The sequence below is a fragment of the Rousettus aegyptiacus genome, unplaced genomic scaffold (genome assembly GCF_014176215.1).
Source record: "Rousettus aegyptiacus isolate mRouAeg1 unplaced genomic scaffold, mRouAeg1.p scaffold_m13_p_5, whole genome shotgun sequence".
Lineage (NCBI taxonomy): Eukaryota > Metazoa > Chordata > Mammalia > Chiroptera > Pteropodidae > Rousettus > Rousettus aegyptiacus.
In genome coordinates, this window is record NW_023416308.1 from 15,295,328 (window position 1) to 15,318,887 (window position 23,560).

A 23,560-nucleotide genomic window follows, 5' to 3' on the forward strand; every position below is an offset into this window, starting at 1 on the left:
CCAGGAATCGGTATTTTTAGGAAGTACTCTCGGGTGATTCTGATACATGAGCAGGTTTAGAAACCATTCTGTAATCTCATGAAGCCTTAGATGGAAACTAACGTTGGAGGAAGAAAAGTTGAATCTCAGCCTCATCAAGGAAGCAGTGACTTCTGCACAAAAGAATAATGATGCCATGTTTCTGTTGGTTAGAATAATCCAATCCTGAGACATGAGTAAGAAAAACACCACTCGTAGGAAACCTCGCATGTACCATTGAACCCTGCCTGCCTTGGGTGGGGCTAATTCCTCTCACTAACCAACTTTCAGCCCTGACTCACACTTGAGCACCATAGGGAACAGAGACGTCATTGCTGGTAAAGGTGCGAGGTGTTCCCAAGCCTAGCCCAAAATGCACATCTCCTAAGGGTGGTTCTGCCTCATGCCTCACCCTCTCATTGACTTCTCCAAGACCCAGAGCTTGAAAGCTAAGCTTTTATCTGTAGGGGACACTAAAGTACTAGATGGGGTGGGAGTGGACTGTTTTCTCTATAACTAAAGTAAACTATAAGGTCCTATTCAGCTATCTTATTCAACAACTCTCAACTCTGCTAAGATCTCACGCCAGACTTGGCTCTGAAATCTGTAGAGCAGCATTTTCCATCTACGGTGATGGAAATGTTCCAATATGGCAGCCACTCTCCACATGCAGCTACAAAACACTTGAAATATGGCTAATTTGACTGGAGAAAGAGATTTTTAATTTTACGTAATTGTAATTTAGATAGCCAATGTGATTAGTGGCCACCATAGTGGACAGCAGTTCTAGAGAGACTATGGCAGCCTTGGCTTATACTTCATGATCAGAGCTGCTTAGTTAACACCAGCTTTTAGGAAATCACTAAAGTCCAAAGCACAAGAAGACAAAAGCCCTGTTGAAGAATAGACAGGAGGCATCAGAATATGTGCGCCTTTACTCAAACATGTGGTGTCAAGAGAGACACCAAGAGGGTCCCATTGCAGAAATCAGCCTCTGCCCGGTATTCTTGGCCACCTTAAGGATAAAGCAAAAATGACTTCAGGAGTGACCCAAGCAATTGTGAAGATGCCAGAGATTAAAATCCGTCTCAAAACAACAAGTCAAAGGCCAAATGCAGTATGTATCGTGATTTCCTCATAACTTCTCTCTGTGCTATGCATGAGTGATTTTACTTTCTTGTTTCTCTTCCTCCAATCAACTCATGGCTGTCACTCTCTTCTCATTGTATATATGCTTCGTTACCCTCTCTTTCAGCAGCTAGTCTTGTTTGTATCTTAAGCCCAAGAAATTATGCAATTTGTCCAGTTTGGTCGACCAGCCATGTCAGTGAATACGCTGGACCGAAACAGTCATTGAGCTGAATTAATAAACCAGCCAGAGCTCTGTGCTGATAAGATGGAAGGGACTTCCCAGTTTCTCTTCCATCCATGCACATATCCCTTGCTTGGGATAGTTCTGCCCCCATACACGTGTCAGAGAAAGTGCCTCTTAAACATACAAAATACAAAACCCACCAAAAGACAAGTAAAACTGTAGTTGGGAACAGCAGGAGGCTCATCCACCACCCATTCGACAGTATTTATCGAGGGCCTCCTACATTAGGCTCCCAGTGTACGACAGATAAAGTCTCTCCGCTGTGGGACTTGAAACAGCAAAAAGGTAGCAAAAGAGCTACTGTTTATTGAGTGTCACCTCATGAGAGCTGTCCACTTCTCATAATACTCCTGGAAAGTAAATATTACCATCTTTATTTTATAGATACAGAAGTGGACGCTCAGATTTGCCCAAGATCTCCTCGGTCTGTGTGCTCTTTTTGCTTCTCTTCCCTGCCCGCCTTGTGCAGTCTCTCCCTCTATTTATCCCTCGAAGGATTCCAAACATCATTTATTTAAAGGCTGTTCACAAATGCACAAGACATGAGGGTGCCCAGGAGACCTGGTGAGCAGGAGACCCATCATCAGGGAACTAAGGCAGAAAGAGAGAGTTGCCACGACCCAACCCAAGAAGAATATGGCCTCCTACAGCAAATATCATAGTTAATCAAACAATATTTCAATGGAGACTTACCGGCCACCACACCATACTTCGTCCTGCCAGGAAGAAGCCTCCAACAGTCCCACGATTAGTGGAAAACATCGCCTGAGGAGGAGAGGGTCAAAAGTTTAATAGAAAACCAGAACAGAGCAATCTTGCCAGTCAATGGGACACACCTCCCCATATATTCGCACTTTCTTCTGCCCACTTCACTTTCTGAAACACTTCCACATTCCTTACTCCCCTGGAGCTCTAGTACACTCAGATGAAGGAGGCGGAGACCTACATTTGACAGACATGGAAACTGAGGCTCAGGTTTAAACAACTTGCCCTAGTGCTAACCAACTCTGCAATGAGCTTATGGTGTGGTTTCGAGCAAGTCATTCCATCGGAATCTCTTTGTTTCTCTGGTAAACAGGAAAAATGGAAATATCTGTGGCTTTTTTTACAAGCATACTCAAGGTGTGTAGTAAAATATCGTAGTTTTTAAAAGCACCATTCGGTATGTGAATATCTCAATAGCGCTGTTACAAAGAAAGGAAGGAAGGAAAGAAGGAAGGAAAGAGGGAAGGAAAGAGGGAAGGAAGGAAAGAGGGAAGGAAAGAGGGAAGGAAGGAAGGAAGGAAGGAAAGAAGGAAGGAAGGAAGGAAGGAAGGAAGGAAGGAAGGAAGGAAGGAAGGAAGGAAGGAAGGAAGGAAGAAGGAGGTAGGGAGGATAGAGGGAAGGAAGGAAGGAAGGGAGGGAGGAGCTATAGGAATGCACAGAGTTAATACTAATATTACATAAAAGACTAAACATTCAAACTCAATTCAAAACTTTCCTCTGGAGATGAGCTTGCTGGAAACATTACTTTTCAAATATTATGAATAGTGGGGAATGATTATTATTATAAATACAGAGGAAGGAGGAGATTCCTTCTGACTGATGTGTCAGAAAAGGCTTCACAGAGGGGTCAGCATCTCAGCAAGTCTTGAAGAAAGAATGAGATTTACTACTCAGAGAAAAGAAGGAAAGGACATTTCAGACTTCGCGGACAGCATGAGCCATGATCCAGAGGTGGAACCACACCAGTGCGGGGAAGAGGGAACAGTGAGTGGTGTTGTCTGGTGAACCTGGTTGAGACGTATGAACGAGGAGAGTGATGAGAAGTGGGAGCAGACCACAGACCCTCAGATGCCAGGCTACAAAGTATGAGCCTTATTCCATAAGCAATAGGGAGCCACTGAAGGGTTATGAGGACAAGATTCAATAAATAACGACCAGCGCCTCTCACGGTTCCCTCGGAATGTTGCCTCAGAACCTTCAGCTTCTTCCTGGTCCAGCTCAGGCCCAGGCCCCATCCTCCAGCACAAAACGAGGACAGCATCTCTGCCCTTGGCATCCTTTCCCCTTCCTCTCTCTATCTCAGTGGACTTTCCTTAGCTGAAATTTGCTAATCTCCCCTGAAAATGTTAGTGGCAAATAATGGCTTTGCTCTGACAGAGGTGTTTGCATTTTCATAGGTGACCTTTGAGACTGAAGAGCATCACTGGTCCAAAGGAATTAACCTCTGATGGTGACATTTCAGGCACTTAGAAACTCACCATTCATTCAGCAAACATGTATGCCACAGATAGCACATTGCTGCATGCTCAGACTATGAAAATGCACTGGACTTAGTCCTTTAGGGAGCAGGGCCATGTATCCAAACAATCATAGATTTGGTGCACATTCCTGTGTGCTAGGCAGTGCCAGGGAGATCAAAGCTCAGATCTTTCTGGATTCCTGGCAGTGTCCTCCCTCCCACAGAACATACACTTGGGGCCTCCGTAATACTTTTTCTGAGAACATCAAGAGGACCAACAGACCCAAAGAGCAGAGAAGGTAGTTAGGGATGGAACATAAATAAGTCCCAAGAACTCAAACTCCTGGAGAAGGCCATTCTGAAGGTCATCCTGTAGTCAAAGAAGGTTGATACTCCCCAGGCAGAGTGGGAGGAACAGGAAAAGTGTGCTTGAGGCCTAGACACAACATTTCCAAGTTAGTCTCAGAAATGAAAGCTTAGAGGAAGAATATGAGGACTGAGACTAGAGTAGGAAGCTGGAATCATTCAGGAATGATGTGAGGGACGGATAAAAGATGGGGAGAGGTGTGTCTATTGCAGGGCTTTTCCTCTCTGGAACACCATCCCCTCATCTCTACAAGCCCAGACCCTGCATTCCTACCTTTCAAGAACCCTCCAGATGCCACCTTCCCCTGACACTCCCCCACGGAAGTCTTCTCCTTCCTTCCACAAACAAAATTAATCTCTCTCTCCTGTAACCATCTGAAGAACTCCATTAATACTTTGTACATGCCTCTTACAATTTTTTTTACTTTTTGTTATCATATTATAAGTTTTCTTTCCAGATTTATTGAGCTCATATAACAAAAAAAAAATTGTATATATTTAAGGTATGCAATGTGATATTTTGATATACATATGCATTGCCAGAAACTGGGGAGTGGGGGAAATGGAGAGATGTTGGTCAAAGGTACAAAGTTTGAATTACAAGGTGAATATGTCCTGGAGATCTAAAGTACAGCATGGTGACTATAGTTCATAATATTGTATAGTATAGTTAAATTTGCTAAGAGAGTAGATCTTAAGTATTCTCACCACAAAAAATAAGGAACCACATTAGGCGATAGATACGTTAATCATCATCACTGTGTTGATCATTTTACAAGTTTTTAAGCTCTCATAATCCTTAGTATAATGCCTCATGCATGTTGCACATTCAGTAAAAAGCTAAATAAATGGGATTTTCAGGCTCCACTGTTCCCCTCATCCCACCCTTAACACTCCTTCTGAAAATGGACAACATTCCACTCCACCCCCAAGGCAAGCATTCTGCAAGCCATTTGTCAGCAGCATTCAGTAGGTGCTTCCTGGGGCGCACATGGCAGCTCCTGTACCCTGCCTCCTTCTTCCCTGCTATTCACTCCCTACAAATAGAAAGACACTGTCTCCACAAGCAAGGGATGCTCAAAGGAAAACTCTTAAGGTTCTGGACCCCACTTTGTAAACCATGGCATTAAATTTGCCTGTGTACCCTGAAACTAGAAGAGAATGATTTTTATAATTGCAAGCTGTGGGATCCATAGAAGCACAATTACTGACCCCCATGTGTTTTCTCAACAGAATAGAAATGTCATTGAGCTAGAAGAGGGAGTTACTTCAGACTTTTGAAGCTTAAAAAACTGCGGATGTTGGGCCTGGAGAAGAGAAGACTCAGGAGAGGCCTACTGTCACGTAAAGTAGGACAGACTCACTCGGCCTGCATAAGGCACAACAGGACACAGTGGGAGGAGAAGCTCCAGAACATCAGATCTGAGCTCAGTACCAGTTCCTCGCTATCAGAGCTATCCAGGGATGGAAATGGTGCCACTGGGGAGAGTTCCTGCTGGAAGTATTTGAACAAAATGTTGACAACTTGTCAAGATGATTTTGTCAAGTGGTTTAAAGAAGCGACTCGAGCATAGGATGAAGAGAATCGAACCGGATGAACGGTAGGCACTTCCTTTATGAAAATATGTGAAGAAAGAAGAAATTCAGCACCGCCAGGACACTGACCCAGCAATGCGAGTGGTGGTACGGCCCATGGGGAGGGTATTATTGGAGAGGATAATGTCTAAGGAAAAGGGAGGGTAAGATAGTGCAAAGAGGATTCTAAGACCTGAGTTCTAGTCCCAGCTCTGGTGCTGATTCATCTGAATGACTTCTAGTCACCCTCTCTGACCCCCATCTGTAAAATGAAAAGGTTGGGCTCCCTTAGGGGCCATTGCTCTCAAGCATCCAAGTCTGTTACTAGTGCAAATAACTGCATAAGGCAGCGGTTAGTACGTTTCTTCTGTTAAAAGGGCTGGGTAGGAAATACTTCGGGCTTTATAGCATACGTATGCTCTTTACTGCATATTCTGTTTTTGTTTAGTTTTGTACAACTCCTTAAAAGTGTAAAAAACATTTTTATGAGCTTTACAAAAATAGGCTATGGGCCAGATTTGGCCCATGGACAGTAGTTGAATAACTCTGAGAATTATCCAGAAAGAAAAAAGTCCAGAATCAGCCTAAAACAATATGAAATCCCCCAAAAAACAAACTGAAAGTTGGTGGGGGATGGAATGGAATGGAATGGAAATACATACTGAAGAAATAATAAGCTCAAGCGCCAATATGATCAAATGAGGTTGCATTGGAAACAGATAAAACAGAACAAAATAATGTTGGAAGAGATAGAGATGGGGACTGAGGGACATTAGTTATGTCTTTTCTAAGTTGAGGAAGCACAATGGACCTGGATCACTCTGTCTCTGCAGCCCAGATATATTCAGGAGTCAGGATGCCTGTCCCTGAACCACACCACTCTTGACGCCTCAACAAGGGGGTGGGGGAAAGGAGCATAAACTGGAAGAAATCCAGCATGTTAAATGATCAGAGTACCAAGGCCCAGGCTAATGGTGAAAGATTAAATGTGGACAAATACTAGCAGGCTCATTAACTAGCATTTAACAGGAAAAGTGTTTCTGATTCACAGCTATCTGAAAAGTGTAAACACCATAATCAGCAGAACTGGCAGGGCTAAAATGAGACTGGTTAAGGGACTGGAGGTCATCGGTGATGGTCTAGAAAGGGGACAGCATGGCACAGCTAGCAAACGATGGGTTCACATCCTGGCTCCAGCACTTATAAGCTGAGAAGAGGTTGGGAGAGGAAGGCAGGCCAGGTAGCAATTTCTTCTTCCGTAAAGTGGGGACTAACATTCCTATTCTCTCTGTCTAGTGGCTTTTTGTCAAGATGTCCTACTTAGCTGACTGCTTTTGCCCATTTTACTTAAAAGGGGACAAAAATAATTCAGGGCCTGGCTCATACCCTCACGGGGAAATGATACTAGTATTTTAAAAGACTCCTAGAGTCTATAAAGAGCTTTCAGATTCATCTCTGCAGATTCTCACAACCTAAGTATGATTGTACCCATTTTACACTTGAGTAAACTGAGGCTGCAGCAAATTACCCAAGGTTCCATGGCTGGAACCATGTCACAGCTGGTACCTAACTTGAGAGTCCTAACACCTAGTTGGACACTTCTGGAGAGCTGAGGGTATTTAGAAGAATCAGCCACAATGACCCCTTGTGACACTTAGGGAGGCTTTTAGCCATATCTGGTTTCTACAATTACTTTTTTAAAAATCAACACTACCTTTTATCTGTAAAAAATACTCTGTGTGGCCATGAAAGGGTTAATGTCTATCCTCTTCTCCTGTAAGTCAAAAGATTTAACCTATTGGCACAGCAGCCTCCTGGTCTGCTACCCTCTGGGATAGCCTTGGAAAGCAGCTGGAATATTTGTGCCTTTAAAACACCTCCTCTTCTAGTTGCTGGGTGTGCCGGAGTCTGTCACAGTGAAATTTCCAAGTTCCAGGCTGCTAAGAACAAGTTTCTCTGGTTTGGTGTGTCCCCAGAGTCCCAAAGGAGAGCCACGTGCATTTCCTTCTTCCTGGCACCAGGCCTCCCTCTCATCTTCCTCCTCCTCCTCCTCCTCTTCCTCCTCCTTCTGCTCCTCTTCCTCCACCACCTTTCCCAACTCTCACTCACTCCAGCCCCTGGGATCCCATGGCACAAGGCCATCAGGTCGGCCTTTCCCAAGAGGGGGACACCAGGCAGCCCCTCTACCTTACGCTGCCCCACAGCACCTGCAGCTGGCAGAGGCTTGTGTCCTAACCCACGTACAGTTTCTTTACCAACCAAAACGGGATGATTAAGAAGCAAGACAGTAGTCACCTCTTGGGGCTCCTCTCTCAAGCGGGAGACCCTTTCTGCAGCTACAAGCATGCGCTCTCCTGCTCCCTCACATCCTTCCCATCCCTGTCCAATCTCCCACCTCCGTCTGTGCTCACAGGTCCTGGGTGTCCATCTTTGGTGCTGACCAGCACCCCTCTCACTTCTGCTCATCCTTGCTTAGCCGCCCCCCACCCCGCCCCCTGCAACCCCGTCACCTGACACAGCGCCCCCTGAACTCCTCCTAAGCGGTTCCAAGACACTTCCACTGCCGCTGAGGCCATCCTCCCTTCCCCTCCTCAGACGGAGTTCACCCAGGCCCTTGCCGCTCTCTGCACCCGCTGGCACCCCCCCCGCCCCCGCAGCGAGCGTCCCAGGACCCCCACATACCCACAGCCCGACAGCCATCACCACCACAAAGTAGATGACGATGACCGAGATGTCGGCCGCATTGCGGATGCGCTCGTAGGATGCGGCTTGCGCGGCGACGGAAGTCTCGGTCGCGGGGCTCCAGGTGCTACTGTCCATGGTGGCAGCGACGAAGCGTCCCTGCGGCTCGCTCTTTATGCCGTCTCCGGGTTAATGATCAGCCCCCGGGCAGGGCACCCGCGCAGTACAGGCAACTTGTGCGGTGGTGCGGGGCTCCTGCGCTGAGCCGTCGGAGGAACAGTTCAGGTCTCCAGCACGGAATGAGGAGCGCGCTGAGCTGCTGGCGAGGATGCCTGCAGGTAAAGGCTGACCAGGCGCCTGGGAGGAGCCGGCCAGGAGGTGGTGCCAGCCTGGCGCAAAAGTCTTCTGTACTTCCACCGTGGGCACTCAGCCAGGCCGCCTGGCCTGTCGTGGGGCCACACCTGAGTAGAGTGGGAGTGGCTCCATTGAGGAACCAGGCTGCGTGGGGCCAGGTGCCTAGAGGCTTCGAGTCACTTGCCACCTGTCCTTGGACGGGTCCCATGTCCTCTTGGACCTGGCTTCTTCTCCACGTGTAAAATCAGTTCAGGGCAGTTCTCAGGATTCAGCCAAGTTCTTAGTTTCCGTGGAGAACATTCAGGGGAGGACTGGAAATGGTTGAATGCTGCTAGTAACAGTTCGACACAATTGCGATGTCTTGGCCACAGGGATGGCCACCCACCCACCCACATTTCTGACTCCCTCTCCACAGCCTGGAGCCCTGGGGCGGGGGAGGGGGGGGCACTGTTACCTTGTAAGGAGGAAGAAATAGACTGGAAGATAGGATCCCCCTGGGAGTTATATTTTCTTGCCCTGTGTTTCACCTAATAATGTGGTTTAGGGCCCTTCCAAGGCAGGCAAGAGAGACAATTCTAGAGAATCTTTTCCAAGGAGCTCATCAAATCCTTTCCCTTCCTGGGGACTTAACCTGCCCATCTGGAAACACATGTCTAACTCAAAGTTGGGGCTAAGAAGGAAGATGGCTGAGAGAAGACACATGACTCACCCAAGGTCATACAGCTGAGCAGTGACCAAGGTGGCCCTGCAGCCCAGGCCAGTTCAGGGTACAGTTGAAGGATGCTCTCAGGGGCTGCTGCTGGAGGCCACAGAGCAGCCACTTTTTGAGAGGGGAGGCTTGCTAGGGTGATGAAATTCAATGAGAGGAAAGATCACATGAACTCTGCCAGGTTGCTGTTCTGCCCTCCCTGCCCACCCCCAGACAACCACCAGGGCCCAAATGCCAGAAGCCTGTTCCTTTGCAACATGCTGCCTCTGAAATTTGCTCCCTTCCTCCCTTATCAGGGCTCCATCTTCCCACTGAGGCTGCAACCTTCCTCATTTTCTCCCACCCACCCCCAGGACTGTAAACTGTGTAAGGCTGTGTCCAGTGCCCATCATAATGAGAGGGACCAGCTGACCATGGGGTGCAAGAATTCTCCTTCCAGGGAACCCGGAAGCATGGGTTCTTCTCTATGGATGCCTTCCAAGCTCCCCCATCATGGATGCCTCCGCAGCTTGGAGCAACTTGCTTTTCATTCACATCTATTCATTCTCACATTTAGCAAAGCTTTTTCACTAGCTTTGTGCCAAGCAGAGTCCCCGTCCTCAGGGCACTTCTGGTCTGGTCTGGAAATAAGCACACCCACAGAAAAAATCCAGCTCTGGACCCCCGGCTACAGGCAGGCAGCCAGTATCGTTTCTAAAAGTGAAGCCTATGGAAATGAGCAAATCCAAAAAGTGAGCAGGAGGTACTAGAGGACTCAAAGGAGGGACAAAGCCATCCTTGGATCTAAGACAGCAAACACGAGTGGCCAGAGAAGGTGGCCAGCAAGAGACCAGAAAATGTATGCATTCATTCATTTATTCTTGCAGCAAAAGAGCAGCTCCTGGGTGCCAGGTCATGTGAACCAACCCCAGGGATACAAGGACTTCCAGCACAGTGTGGGGAGGCAGACTATTATCAAAGTTGAGACAAATATTTATAAAATTAGCATCATGATATATAGTTTGAAAGAGAAGCACTAACGCTCCAAATGCCTAACAAGGATTTCAACCTGGGGAAGAGTGAGGTTGGGGGAAGGCCTGGAAAAGCTCTGGTTTGAGTAGGGCCCTTAAAGAGGATTAAGGCAGGTAAGGTGAGAATGAGAGATGTACTAGGAGAGGACAAGTGTTGGGGTAGGGGTAGGGGTCTACAATGAAAAGGGAGGGACCAGCTGGAGCAAAAAAATAAAAAATAAATGAAAAGCATGTTATCAGCAAGCAACCCAGCACCACCATGGCCATCCCCAGGCTGTGGGAGGCCCTTTTGCAGTTTCTCTTCCTCATTGATCTTTTCTAAAGGGACAATTTAAACCCGAGAAAACAGTATAAATTTTCTCAAAAACAAAAATAGAACTACCATATGATCTAGCAATCCCACTTCTCAATACATGTCTAAAGGAAAGGAAATCAGTACCTTGCAGAGATATCAGAACTCCCCTGTTTATTGAAGCATGAATCACAATAGTCAAGACATGGAAACAGCTTAAGTGTTTATCAACAGATGAATGAATAAAGAAACGTGAGGTGTATATATATCAGCCATAAAAAAAAGAAGGAAATCCTGCCATTTGCAACACCATGAACCTGGAGGGCATTATGCTAAATGAAATCAGCCAAACACAGAAAGATAAATACCATATGATCTCACTCATATGTGCAATCTAAAAATGTCACTCATAAACCAGAGAGTAGAAGGATGGTTGCCAGGGGCTGGGGGATGAGGGAAATGGGGGAGATATTAGTCAAATGGTAGAAACTTTGAGTTATAAGATGAATAAGTTCTGGGATCTAATGTATAGTATGGTGAGAAGGGCTGGAAGAAGGAACCAGCGAATTGACCTCCAGCTGCCACCACACGCCCATCTCGCCACCCCTGAGCTGGTGTCTGGGCATGGACAAGTCGGAGGAAGACAGAAAACTGAGAGGGACCAAGTGCCCCTGACTCTCCCTCTAAAGCTGAAGTTAATAGGGATTTGACCTCTCGTGGGCTCCATCCAAGCATCTGAGCCCTGGCTAGGCCTGTCGTGCTGGGCGACGTTGGGCAAACACTCTGTGTTCTCTTAGAATCATCTCTCCTGCAGGGATACAAGTTGATCTAACAGATGCTTGCTGAGTGCTCACCATGCACATTGGCGACGGGCTGAGGCCAGAACCCAGGTTGCTTGGTGGTGGGCTGTAGCTCTTTCTTCTAGATCTCAAAGTCCTGACAGACTTAAGGGAGGAGCTGCAGGGCAAGACACTACATGACACCCCAGCCTACTTCCCCCAGAGCTCTTCGCAGGGTACTGCCTCATCCCTGGTCCTCAGCCTAGGGCAGCAGGAATAGCGACATGGCCTGCAGGCAGGAAGCCTGGGTTCAGGTGCTGGCTCCTCTACCAAGTGGCCTTAAGCAAGTCACTTCCCTCTCTAAAACAGTTTCCTCGCCTGTCAAATCCACAGAATTTGACTGACTTGTCTCTTAAGAAAAATCCTAGTGCCAATTCTATGACTCTAGCCTGGGCCCTGAAGCTCCCTGAACCTTTGTCTCTCATTTATAAACTGGGGACAATAAACCCTGGATGGCTACATGTCAGAAGTATGTCAATGGCACTTCATCCTAAGTCTCATCCCCCTACATCTGCTGGCCACAGGGGTGACATTTTCTATTGCTCACCACCATTTCTAAAACTGTCCAGGAAAGAGTGAGACACTTGATGGCCATTTTTCATAAAGCATCTCAGTTCTCCCTGGATGTCCCTCCAAAGCAGTGTGGGAAGTTTACCTGGTTGGACTTTCAGCTCCTTCTCTTATTATCAGAACAAGTTATCTGATTTCTAGGAATCTCAGTGTACTCACTACAAACTGAAGATAACAATGTCTAAGATAAAAAAGAGAACATAAAACCATTTCAGTGCACTACCAAGCACATATTTAGCACTCAATAAAAAATTAACTTATCTTCATCATCATCACCTTATCTAGCTAGACTCCAAGATGTGGGGCCCCAAGCTGGGGCCCTACCCTCACAGAGCAGAAGACAGATACAAAAAAGAAAACGTATATCGTTGGACAAGTGGTACAAATTTAATCTTCACAATGACCCTATTGTTATCCCCTTTTTAGGGATAAGAGCACTGAGAGTCACAGGGCTTAAGTAACTTGCCCAAGCTAGTAAAAGGCCAAGCTGGCATTCAACCCCATGTAGGTCTAATACCAAAACCCATATTTTAACCTCTGATGCAGAGAGCAGGAAGAGAATAAGGCAAAGAAATGGAAGTGAAGCCTTAGCCCTGATTCTGAGCCTATTCTCCAGCCAACCTTGCTCTATCCTTCACCCCACTTCACCTCCAGCTTGGCACTTGGCTGCCTGGAGGTGTGAGGTATTTCAGTGAATCATTAATTAGCACAGATGCAGGCAAAAGTCAGCAGCATTACAGGCACTATCTTCTGCCAAGTGCCCTAGTTTTCTGAAAACCCAGAGCCTAGGATGGGAGCAAGTAGAGAAGAATTAACTGTCACTCATGTCCTGGAGAAGTCAGCCCTCTGAAAGTCACCCCTCAGTGTGACTGTCACTCCCATGTGTTCCAACTCCCTCTGTGAGATGAGACAAAGAAGCAGCTCCTGGCAGGAGGTAGCCAGAGGCCTGCAGGCATTGGCTGAGGAACTCACCAGAACTCATACCTGTGAATCTTACCCCAGACACAGCCAGTTACCACCCATCCAACAATGGCCACTGAGGCTGGGATTACAAGATCACAAAAACCAGGCTCAGAAATCCTTGGGCAACCGAAAGACACACACAGGTAGCTGTGGGCATGGAAAGTCATTCATGTACTCAACAAACACCAATCGAGCATTTGCATAGGCATCAGGGGTACCAAGTGAACAAGACGAATGTACCCCCTGCCTTTCAGAAGCTTAAAACCCACGAACATGCTTATTAAGGTTTCCTTCTGAGATGATGAATGTTTTGGAACTAGATAGACATGGCAGTTTCAGGTACTCGATGCCACTGCATTCTTCACTTTAAAATGGTTAATTTTATGTTTCATGACTTTCTCCTCAATTTAAAAAAAAATGCATAAGGCAACAAGCTAGAGCTAATAAAATTTTAATTCCCCACCCAGACAATTTCTCCCCAAACTGTTGGCTGGTCCTAAACGAGTTTCATTCATTTATTCAACAAGTCATTTGAGGAGAATGAAAAGGTGAGTTTATTTCACCATCAAAAGAATGTCTTCTTCCACCTAATGGCTGTTTTTGATAATTCTACATTGAGGACTTTCTTTCTTTCTTTCTTTCTTTCTTTCTTTCTTTCTTTCTTTCTTTCTTTCTTTCTTTCTTTCTTTCTTTTATTCATTCAGAGTATCCACTCTGTTACCAGCCCTCTGAAAGTCAAACTTGAATGTCAAACTTATGCAAACTTGAATAAGACACAATATCTGCAATGAACATGAGGGTGAAGATAGTGCTCCAAGATACTGACTTTATTTCCTTTGTATATATATGCAGAAGTGGAATTGGATCGTATGGTAGTTCTATTTTTAATTTTTTGAGCACCCTCTATACTGTTTCCATACTTGCTACACCAATTTACATTCCCACCAACAGTACATAAGGTTCCCTTTTCTCCACATCGTGGCCAACACTTATTATCTTTTGTCTTTTTAATAATAGCCATTCTAACAGGTGTAAAGTGATATTTCATTATGGTTTTGACTTTCATTTCCCTGATGATTAGTGATCTTGAGCACCTTTTCCTGTGCCTGCTAGTTCCTCAAGGTGGTGCCAGTGTCTATGGGTCATCATTATGCCTAGGACTAAGGCTGGCACAGAGTAGATTCTCAATAAATATTAGCTGGGTGGATAAATAAATTAAAATAATGAATACAAACATTTATAATGTGATAGATGCTCTAGTGGTGAGGCAAGTTGAGGCAGAACATGCCTAAATTTGTCTCACTAAGGTATGTAGAGAGAGTGGCAAAAGAAATAATCGTAAAGAGAGGATGTTTGGTCAGGTATATCTTAATATCAAAAAAAAAAAAAGACACTTGCATTCTGTCTTGAGGTATAAGTAGGAGTTCCTGAGGCAATGCAGTTGGAGAATGTTTTTAGGCTGTGAGAGCACACAGAATGCACATTCAAAAAAAAAGGTAAGTGCTTGTGCCCTGCATGGCTGGGCAGAATGACAGGAAATAAGGTCAGAGATATGGGCAAGAATTTGACCTCAGGGGACTTTGTGCATCATACCGAGCATCCTGAAATTTACCCCACAGAACACTGGGGAGCCAGTATAGCACAGGTTCCTAACCTAAGGCTGATGAAGCCCTCAGAGGTGGGTTGTGAACATCCCTGGACTCCATAAAATTGTATGCATAATTGTGGTCGGATTTGTATTTTCCTAGGGAGAAGGCCCACCCACGGCTTTCACTAGATTCTCAGAAAGATCGATGACTCAAAAAAAGGTTAAAAACCACCACCTTCCCTAACCACCTTAATTAAAACCGCCCCATCTCACCCCTCACCCCAGTTTGTGACTTTCATAGCACTCATAACAAAATATAAACATTTTGTTGATTTTTTTGCTTACTTGTGTATTGTCCATCTTCCCCTCTGTGAGGGAAGAAACTCTCTCCTTGTTCGAGGGTCTATCTCCAGGGCCTAGCACACATGCTCTGGAACATATAGAGCTCGATAAATAACTGTTGACTAAATAAATCCTACTATAGGTGTTTTTTTTTTCTTTAAGATTTACCCTCTAAAATTCAGGGACAATAGGTGAAAAGAAAAATTGTCGTCATGAAGTATTTATAAATTGTGTTTGTACAAGTCAGAAAACACAAATAATTCTAGGATTTTAAGAAGGCAAAGATTTAGATCAGGGACTTACGTGTTATGAAATCATTGGAGATCCTGGAGGAGCAGAAATCGGGGGCCATCGTTGAAACTCTTGAGTTTAAGAACATGCTACCATGATGTGATCAAGGATCAGGAGGCTGCCTGTGGTCAAGTGCAGGTGTTCTTTTTTCATTGTGGTAAAATACATGTAACATAAAATTTACCATCTTAACCACTTTCGAGTGTATATATAGTTCAGTGGCATTAAGCGCATTCACATTGTTGTGTAACCATCACTACCACCCATTCATAGAACTTCTGTCATCTTGCAACACTGAGATCATGTACCAATTAAACAATAACTCCCCATCTTCCCACTCCCACCCAGCCCAGGGCAACTATCATTCAACTTTCTGTCTCTATGACTTTGACTTCTCTAGGTACCTCACGTAAGTGGAATCATACACATTTTGTCCTTTCATGGCTGGCTTAATTCACTTTGCATAATGTCCTCAAAGTTCATCCGTGTACAGAATTTTCTTCCTTTTTAAAGGTAAATAATTCCACTGTATGTATCCTTTCATTCATTGATGGGCATTTGGATTGCTTCCATCTTTTAGCCATTCTGAATAGTGTTGCTATGTGTGTGTGTTTTAGCCTTTTTTGAAATAAGAGGAGTCAAAGGATGGATGGGTGGATGAATGGATGAATAAATGGATAGATAAATGATGGATGGGTGGGTAGAAGGATGGACAATAGACAGATGGGTAGATAAATAAAAGATTTCTGAAATGAGAACTCTGTTTCCTGTCCTGGCTATAACACTTTACATCTGCATGACACACCAAACATCGGAGATACAGTGAAGTAACAAGTGATCCCATTGTAATGACGACAGTAGTATTGAGTTAAAGACAGTTTCAAAATATTTATAAAGATGAGTAACACTGTGCTATTTCATAATCACAGTTTGCATATGTCAGTAAAAGGATTATGTATGAGACTTTAAGGTGTTGCTGATTAAGAAGAATGGGACTTTCTGGAGTGGTAACCCTGGGAAGGAAGGGAGTGATTCAAGTTTGAAAGCCACATTCTGTTTCAAATGTGAAACAACCAAAACATCTGTTAAAACAGCAGAAGCAGAGTCACTGAAATTTCAGTACCTCGAGTCATAGAGGCTGCCAGCATTGAATAGGTCCAAATGACAAGGAAGTATGAATGAGTGAAGAATGCAGAGATAGGAGATTTTGAGGATATTGAGCTCTGCTCTACTGACCCACAAGATTACTCATCCATAGTCTCACCATCCACAGCAACTGTGAGAGCCAATCTCAATAATAAAAAAAAAAAAAGATAAAAAGTTTATAAAAAAGGAAATACACAAACACATGGTACACAAACATATTAAAAGATGCCTTAATCTCTCTCTAATGAGTAAAATGCAAATAAGAACTACAGTGAGATACTGTTTTTACCTACCGAATTGGAAAAGATCATAAACAATTTGACAATATATTATGTTGTTAGAGAAATGTACTCTCACATGGCACCAGTAGGAGCATAAATCAGTACCACCTCAAGAGAGTAATTTGAGAACATCTATCAAAATTATATCAAGAGAATGAGAAGACAAGCCACAGACAGGGAGGAAAAATTGCAAAAGACATATCTGATAAAGGACTGCTAACTAAAACATACAAAGAACTTTTAAAATTCAACAATAAGAAAATGAATAACCCAATTTAAAAATGGGCTAAAGATCTGAACAGATACCTCATCAAAGAAGATACATAGATATCTTCTGATATGCAAATAAGCATATGAAAAGGTACTCAGCATCATGTGTCACTAGGAAATTGCACATTAAAATGAGATATCATTACACACCTGATAGAGTGGCCAGAATCCAAAAACACTACAACACCAAATGCTGGCAAAGATGTGGAACAGTAAGAATTCTTATTCATTGCCAACAGGAATGCAAAATGGTACAGCCACTTTGGAAGGCAATTTGGTGGTTTCTTACAAAACTAAACATACTCCTACTATATGACCCAGCAATTGTGCTCCTTGGTATTTACCCAAAGAATTAAAAACATACGGCATACAGATGTTTACAGCTGCTTTATTCATAATTGCCAAAACTCGGAAGCAACCACACTGCCCTTCAGTAGGTGAATGGATAAATATACTGTGATACATGCAGACAAAGGAATATTATTCAGCAATAAAAAGAAATAAGCTATCAAGCCACAAAAAGACATAAAGGAATGTAAAATGTATATTAAGAAGTGAAAAAGCCACTCTGAAAAGGTTATATACTCTTATATTCCAACTATGTGACATTTCGGAAAAGGCGAAACTATGGAAACAGTAAAAAGATCAGTGGTCGCCAGGGGTTAGAGAAAAAATGGGGATAAATAGGCGAGTACAGAGAATTTTTAGGGCAGTAAAATTATTCTATTCCATGTGATACTATAATGGTGCACAGATGTCACCATATGTTTGTCAAAACTCATAGAATATACAATGCCAAGAGTAAGCCCTAATGAAGGAGGGGGATGGATGGGAACTTTCAGCTCAATTTTGCAGTGACCCTAAAAATACTCTAAACAATAAAGTCCACTAAAAAATTAAATATGTACATACATTTGACCCAACAATTTTACTTCTAAGAATTTGTGCTCCAGATAGGCTTATAGAAAGGCAAAATGACCTTTGTTCAAAGTTATTTATTGCAGCACTGTTTATAATGGGAAAAGATTAGAAGCAACCTAAATGCCCATCCATAAAGGACTGGTTAAATATATTACAGTTTATCTACTAAGAGTAATAATATGCAGCCATAAAAACTCCAGTGTATTGATATAGATTAATCTCAAAGATATTTTGTTAAGTTAAAAAAGCAAAGTGTGCAAAACAACATATAGTATGCTCGACTTAGTGTAAAATACCAGGGAGTGGGGGAAGAATATAGGTACATATTTGCTTTCATGTGCACTGAAAAAAATCTCTTGGATACATAAGACACTGTCAAAATTGATTGCCTTCAGGGAGAAAATTTGGATGACTGAGAGGCTTCTCTGTATATGCATATGTATTTTATAAACCATGAGAATGTATAACTTACTAAATTAACAGCAAGAGGAGGAAAGAAAGGGAGGTAAAGAGAGAGAGAAGGAGAATAAATACTACACTAGCATCACTGAAGATTCGAGCAGTTAGGGACCTCAGAGATCTTCAAACTCAACTCTATAATACATTCATTGACTCAACAAACATAACCTGAGTGTCCTATGTATGCCTGGCACTGTTCCAAGTGCTGTACATAGCAAGATGCAAAGATGTGGGCATACACGATCTAGTGGGGAAAGACTTTACAGTTTACCAATGAGAAACTGAGGCCCAGAGAATGGATGGACCTTGGTCAGGGTCACTAAGATTGCTGGCGGGAAACCATGAAACTGGCTTCCCAAAAAGCTTTCCTCTCCTCTACAGGCTTTCTGATAGTCGCAGTCACTGTTGGTCAATAGAAAGATCTCCCAATGCTATTTAATTCTATTGTCATTCTCCATTCACACAATTATTTAGGAGTCATTATAAAGGAATACTGTTAACACAAACACACACACACACACACACACACACACACACACACACGCTCACTCACTCACTCACACACACTTTTCCAAAGGATGGATCCATTGTCTCTGCTGAAACATCAAAAATGCTAATACAGAGCAACATGGCAGAGACTCAGCTAAAGAAGAATCTGGACACCCAGAGAGAGCGAGGAAGTGCCATGGGGAAAATGGCAGATAGTTTTTCACTTAATGATGCCTTATCTGGGTCTGGAAACCCAGACCTTCAAGAATGGCCTGGCCCGTGAGGTAACCACCCTGCTGGCGCAGGGGGCTACCCAGGGGCTTCCTATCCTGGCAGCTGGCCCAGACCTGCACCTTCGGGAGCCTACCATGTTTATCCTGGCCCAACAGCACCTGCTTAAACTGGACCAACTGCACCAGGAGCCTACCCCAGGCAACCAGGGGGCCCTGGGGCCTACCCTGGTGCCAGCCCAATTGACGTCCGTACTAGACCACTGACTATGCCTTATGACCTGGCTGTGCCTCACATGCTGATAACAATTCTGGGCACAGTAAAGCCCAATGCAAACAGACTTGCTTTAGATTTCAAGAAAGGGAATGATGTCGCCTTTCGCTTTAACCCACGCTTCAGTGAGGACAACAGGAGAGTCATTGTTTGCAATCCAAAGCTGAATAATACCTGGAGACCAGAAGACAGACAGATAGTTTTCCCATCTGACAGTGGTAAACCATTCAAAATACAAGTATAGGTTGAATCTGACCACTTCAAGTTTGCAGTCAATGATACTCACTTGCAGTACAATCTTAGGATGAAAAATCTCAAGAAAATCAGCACGGTGGGAATTTCCTGTGACGTCAATCTCACCAAGGCATACTATGATATAATCTTAAAGGAGCAGATCCTTTTTTAAAAAAATTGTATGTACACCTTACGTATTTGTTTCACGTTTACTGTGAGTGAAAAATTTTACTTTTATTCATCAATGTCCTAATAAATCATCCATTTAATAAACATTCTAAGAGTTAAAAATAGATAAAGGAATAATCTTCTGTCTGAGCAAGAGGGACAAAACCTAATCCATGGTCAAGTGTCCCTGATCCCTTGGATTTTCTAAGGGTTTTAGGTGAACTCTTCAAAAGGTTTTTTCCAAGTTTGGGAAATCCTCTACCAGGAAGCAAGAAAGAGGAGCGCCATTCTTGCTACTTCGAATGACAAAGACACAACAATCAATAGCCCGAGGTTTAGCCTAATATTTTAGGATAACTTTTTATAACATGTACAAAAACGAAACCCTGAGTAAACAAACACATATAATCATTACCAAAAATAAATACCTACATAGACATACAAACAAATGTCAACCCTAACGCAAAAAAAAATAAAACTGAGATGAAGAACTATAAACTCTAAATTGGCTACATTTACAGACAGAACCACCATGATGCTCCAAAATGCAAAATCTTAAAATATCTGTTTTTGGAATGATTCTATAATTGAAGGAGGACCTACTGGTCAACTTTCTAGCTTCTATTTGACTCTGACAAGTAGATAAAACAAGAAACTGGTCGTTGATGAGATTGCAGTTGCTGACAGGCAAGAGAAGATGGTTTAGGACTGTGGAAAGAGTGGAGAAGCCAAACTGAGAATTTTTGTGGACTTAGGCCATGCATCCCACCTGGGGTTTAGCCGAGGGCTTCATTTTTAGTGGAGGGCTACTGCAAGGCCCATTTGCTCTTCTCTACAGCCAGCAGCCATCCTAGGTCCCAATTTAATCTCTTGTTTTAATTCATCTTGAGTCAGTCTCTGCTTATTTCCTGCTTCCACTCCTTGAGAAAGTACCTGGGCTGAGAAAACTTCCTTCAGTATCTCCAAAGTTGTTGTCCATCTAAAAGAGTTATGAGCTCTTTGGGGCAAAGGCCTCTTTAAACTACAATTGTCACGAACATTGTGACTACACCCACACAGCCTTGATGCGAGAGGGCTGCTTATACCTCCTTTTGGGAGCTATTCATAAGTGGCCTTGAGGGCCAGTTCTTTTAATGTCTGAATCAGGCATGTGTCAGGTTTTCGATTTCTACAACCTCTAAGAATAATAAACTCTTCTGGCTGAAAAGAGTAAAACATTCAACACACACCCCTCCCCCATTCTATAGTGGAAATTGAGACCCAGAGAGGAAGAGTGACTTGTCCAAGGTCATGGTCTGGTCTCCGAGAAACTAATCCAAATCTGCTTTCTCCAAAAATGTCATTTAAAATAAACTCTTACAATTTCTCATAAAGTTAAACCTACACCTTTTCTATGATCCCATAGTCCCATTTTTAAGTATTTATTTGAGAGAAATGAAAACGTATGCTATGGTGTGAATGTGCACCCCCAAAATTCATATGTTGAACCCTATCCCCCAAAGGTAATGATATTAGGATGTGGGGCCTTTAGGAAATAATTAGGTCAAGAGGGTGGAGCCTTCATGAATGGCATCAGTGCCTTATAAAAGAAGCCTCAGAGAGATCCCTAGGCCTTTCCACCAGGTAACGACACAGCAACAAGACGCCAGCTATGAACCAGGAAGAGGGCCTTCACCAAAATTCAATCATGCTGGCTCCTCGATCTTGGACACTGTAGCCTCTGATACTGTGAGAAATAAATTTCCATTTTTTTATAAGCTCTCAAGTCTGTGGTATTTTGTTATAGTAGCTCAATTAGACTAAGGCAACATGTATCCACAAAAACAATTTTACATGAATATTCACAGCAGCTTTTTTTTTTTTTTTTTTTTTAGCCAGAAACGAGATACAACCCAAATGTCCATTAACAGGTAAATGGATAAACAAATTATGGTATGTCGATTCAAAGAAATACTACTCATCAATAAGAAGAAACAAACTACTGGTACACAGAACAACATGGATAAATCTCATAGACATTGAATTGAGAAAAGGGGAAATATAAAAGACTACCTATTATTTGATTCGTTTGTAGTTTTAGAGCAGGCGAAACTAGTCTATAGTGACAGAAAATAGAGAGTAATTGTCTGGGGTCAGAAAAGGGGTGATAACTACAGAGGAGTATGACAGAACTTTCTAAGGTGTCGGCAATGTTCTATATTTTGATAAAGATGGTGGTTACATGAGTGTAAATATTTGTCAAAACTCACCAAACCATACAGTTAAAATCTATGTATTTTATTGTATGTAAAATTTACTTGAATAAAGTTTATTAATAAAAAGGGAAAGATAAGCCCTTACATTTGCACTGCTCTTTTCTATTCACAGAGCACTTTCCTACTTGTCACAACAGTCCCGCAACAACTCTGTGAAGTCAGTGAGGTAAAGCAGGGAGGGACCACTGTCTCCAATCTCCAGGAGAGAAATGTGAGGCTGAGAAGCATCAGTCTCAGCCACCTGAGCCAGGTACTGGGAGTTACTCTATGGTCACACACCTCGCTTTTCAAATGGACATATTGTGGCTCAGAGGGACAAGGGTTTGGGAGGCCTATGGTGAATCAGCAACAGGATTGGGACTAGGGCCCTGGACCGCTGGCTCCTGTTTCAAACGTGCTCCCCCAAACACAGAGCCGCTGAGCCTCTCTACTGCGCTTTTACACCCTTCCCTCCTCTCTCAGCCTGAGGCCGACTCCTGCTGCTTGGGCTGCACTTATATCCCTCTGCGGGCTCCAACCCGACTTCCTCAAGCAAAGCTACAAATCCCAGTTCTACACTCTTCCTTCCCCATGGAATTTCCAGGTTCCTCAGGCCCTGCACTCAGCTAGTTGGCAAGGACTCATAAATTTGTCCATAGGACAGTTTCTTATGAAAAAATTCCCAGCATTATTTCACCCTAGAGCATCTGCCACCACTCAAAAAGTAAGACTTTAGTAATCAAAGAAAAAAATTAAAATAAGATATCAACTTCCACCTGAGAGACTGTCAGACATCTGGAAGATTAAAAATATCTAGGATTGGTGAAGATAAGAGAAAATGAGCAACCTCATATATTGTCAGTGAGAGTGTCCATTTTTGCAGTAATTCAGCAATATCTATCAAATTTTTTAACGTATACTCTCTGACCCAGTAGTTCCAATGTGAAAATGTCTAGCCCCTAGAAAATACTCATAGGTGAGCAAAACTATTTACCAATTAGAGGAAAAAATTAAAAATAATCTAAGTGTCCACTATAGGGGATTGGTTAGAACTTGGAGTCCTATGGAGTTTTTTTCACTTATATTAGGAAAACTTTCTTGTATATTGATAACTGCCTCACTTTTTAAATGGCCACTAGTATTCTACAGTATATATGTGCAATAATTGATTAAACCATTCCCCCACAAATGGGCATCAAGTTTGTCTCCATATGTTCTTTGTTTTATAAGAGTAACAGCTCTTATAAAACAGGCAAAGGGGTGTAAACACATGTAAATTAAGTTGCAGAGAACTGAACTGAACCAAACTGAAACGTGGAGAGTACGGGATTGGCAAATATTAAAAATAATTCTAATAATCATATGAAAATATGCTAATTCCCTAATTAGCATCACTAATCATAGGGGAAATGTGATTCATAAACACAATCCACACCCACTAGGATGACTACTATTAAAAAAAATTGTCAGTGAGGATGTGGAAAAGTTATAACCCTTGTGCACAGCTAGTGGGATTGTAAAATAGTGTAGCCACTATGGAAAATAGTTTGGCAGTTCCTCAAAATTGGAAATAGAATTACCATATGATCCAGCAATTCCACTTCTGGGGATATAACTAAAGGAACTGAAAGCAGAGATTTGAACAGATATCTGCAC

General features: G+C 43.2%; 1 protein-coding gene and 1 pseudogene across 2 annotated transcripts in view; one reads left to right on the forward strand and one right to left on the reverse strand.

The window, feature by feature from the left end:
* SLC5A1 (solute carrier family 5 member 1) overlaps window positions 1-8,587 on the reverse strand; it is a 54,441-nt gene extending 45,854 nt beyond the window's left edge. Inside the window, exons 1-2 of one of the 2 annotated variants that reach the window (XM_016129558.2) lie at window positions 8,241-8,587; window positions 2,087-2,158 (exon numbers count right to left, since the gene is read on the reverse strand). In XM_016129558.2, the coding sequence (XP_015985044.1) occupies window positions 2,087-2,158; window positions 8,241-8,378 (210 nt within the window). In that variant the 5' untranslated portion in view covers window positions 8,379-8,587. The remainder of the gene's footprint in view (window positions 1-2,086; window positions 2,159-8,240) is intronic. The other variant, XM_016129557.2, reaches the window with a different exon arrangement.
* A 5,090-nt stretch (window positions 8,588-13,677) lies between these two features.
* On the forward strand, window positions 13,678-19,674 carry LOC107502383 (annotated as a pseudogene).
* Window positions 19,675-23,560: the final 3,886 nt, after the last annotated feature.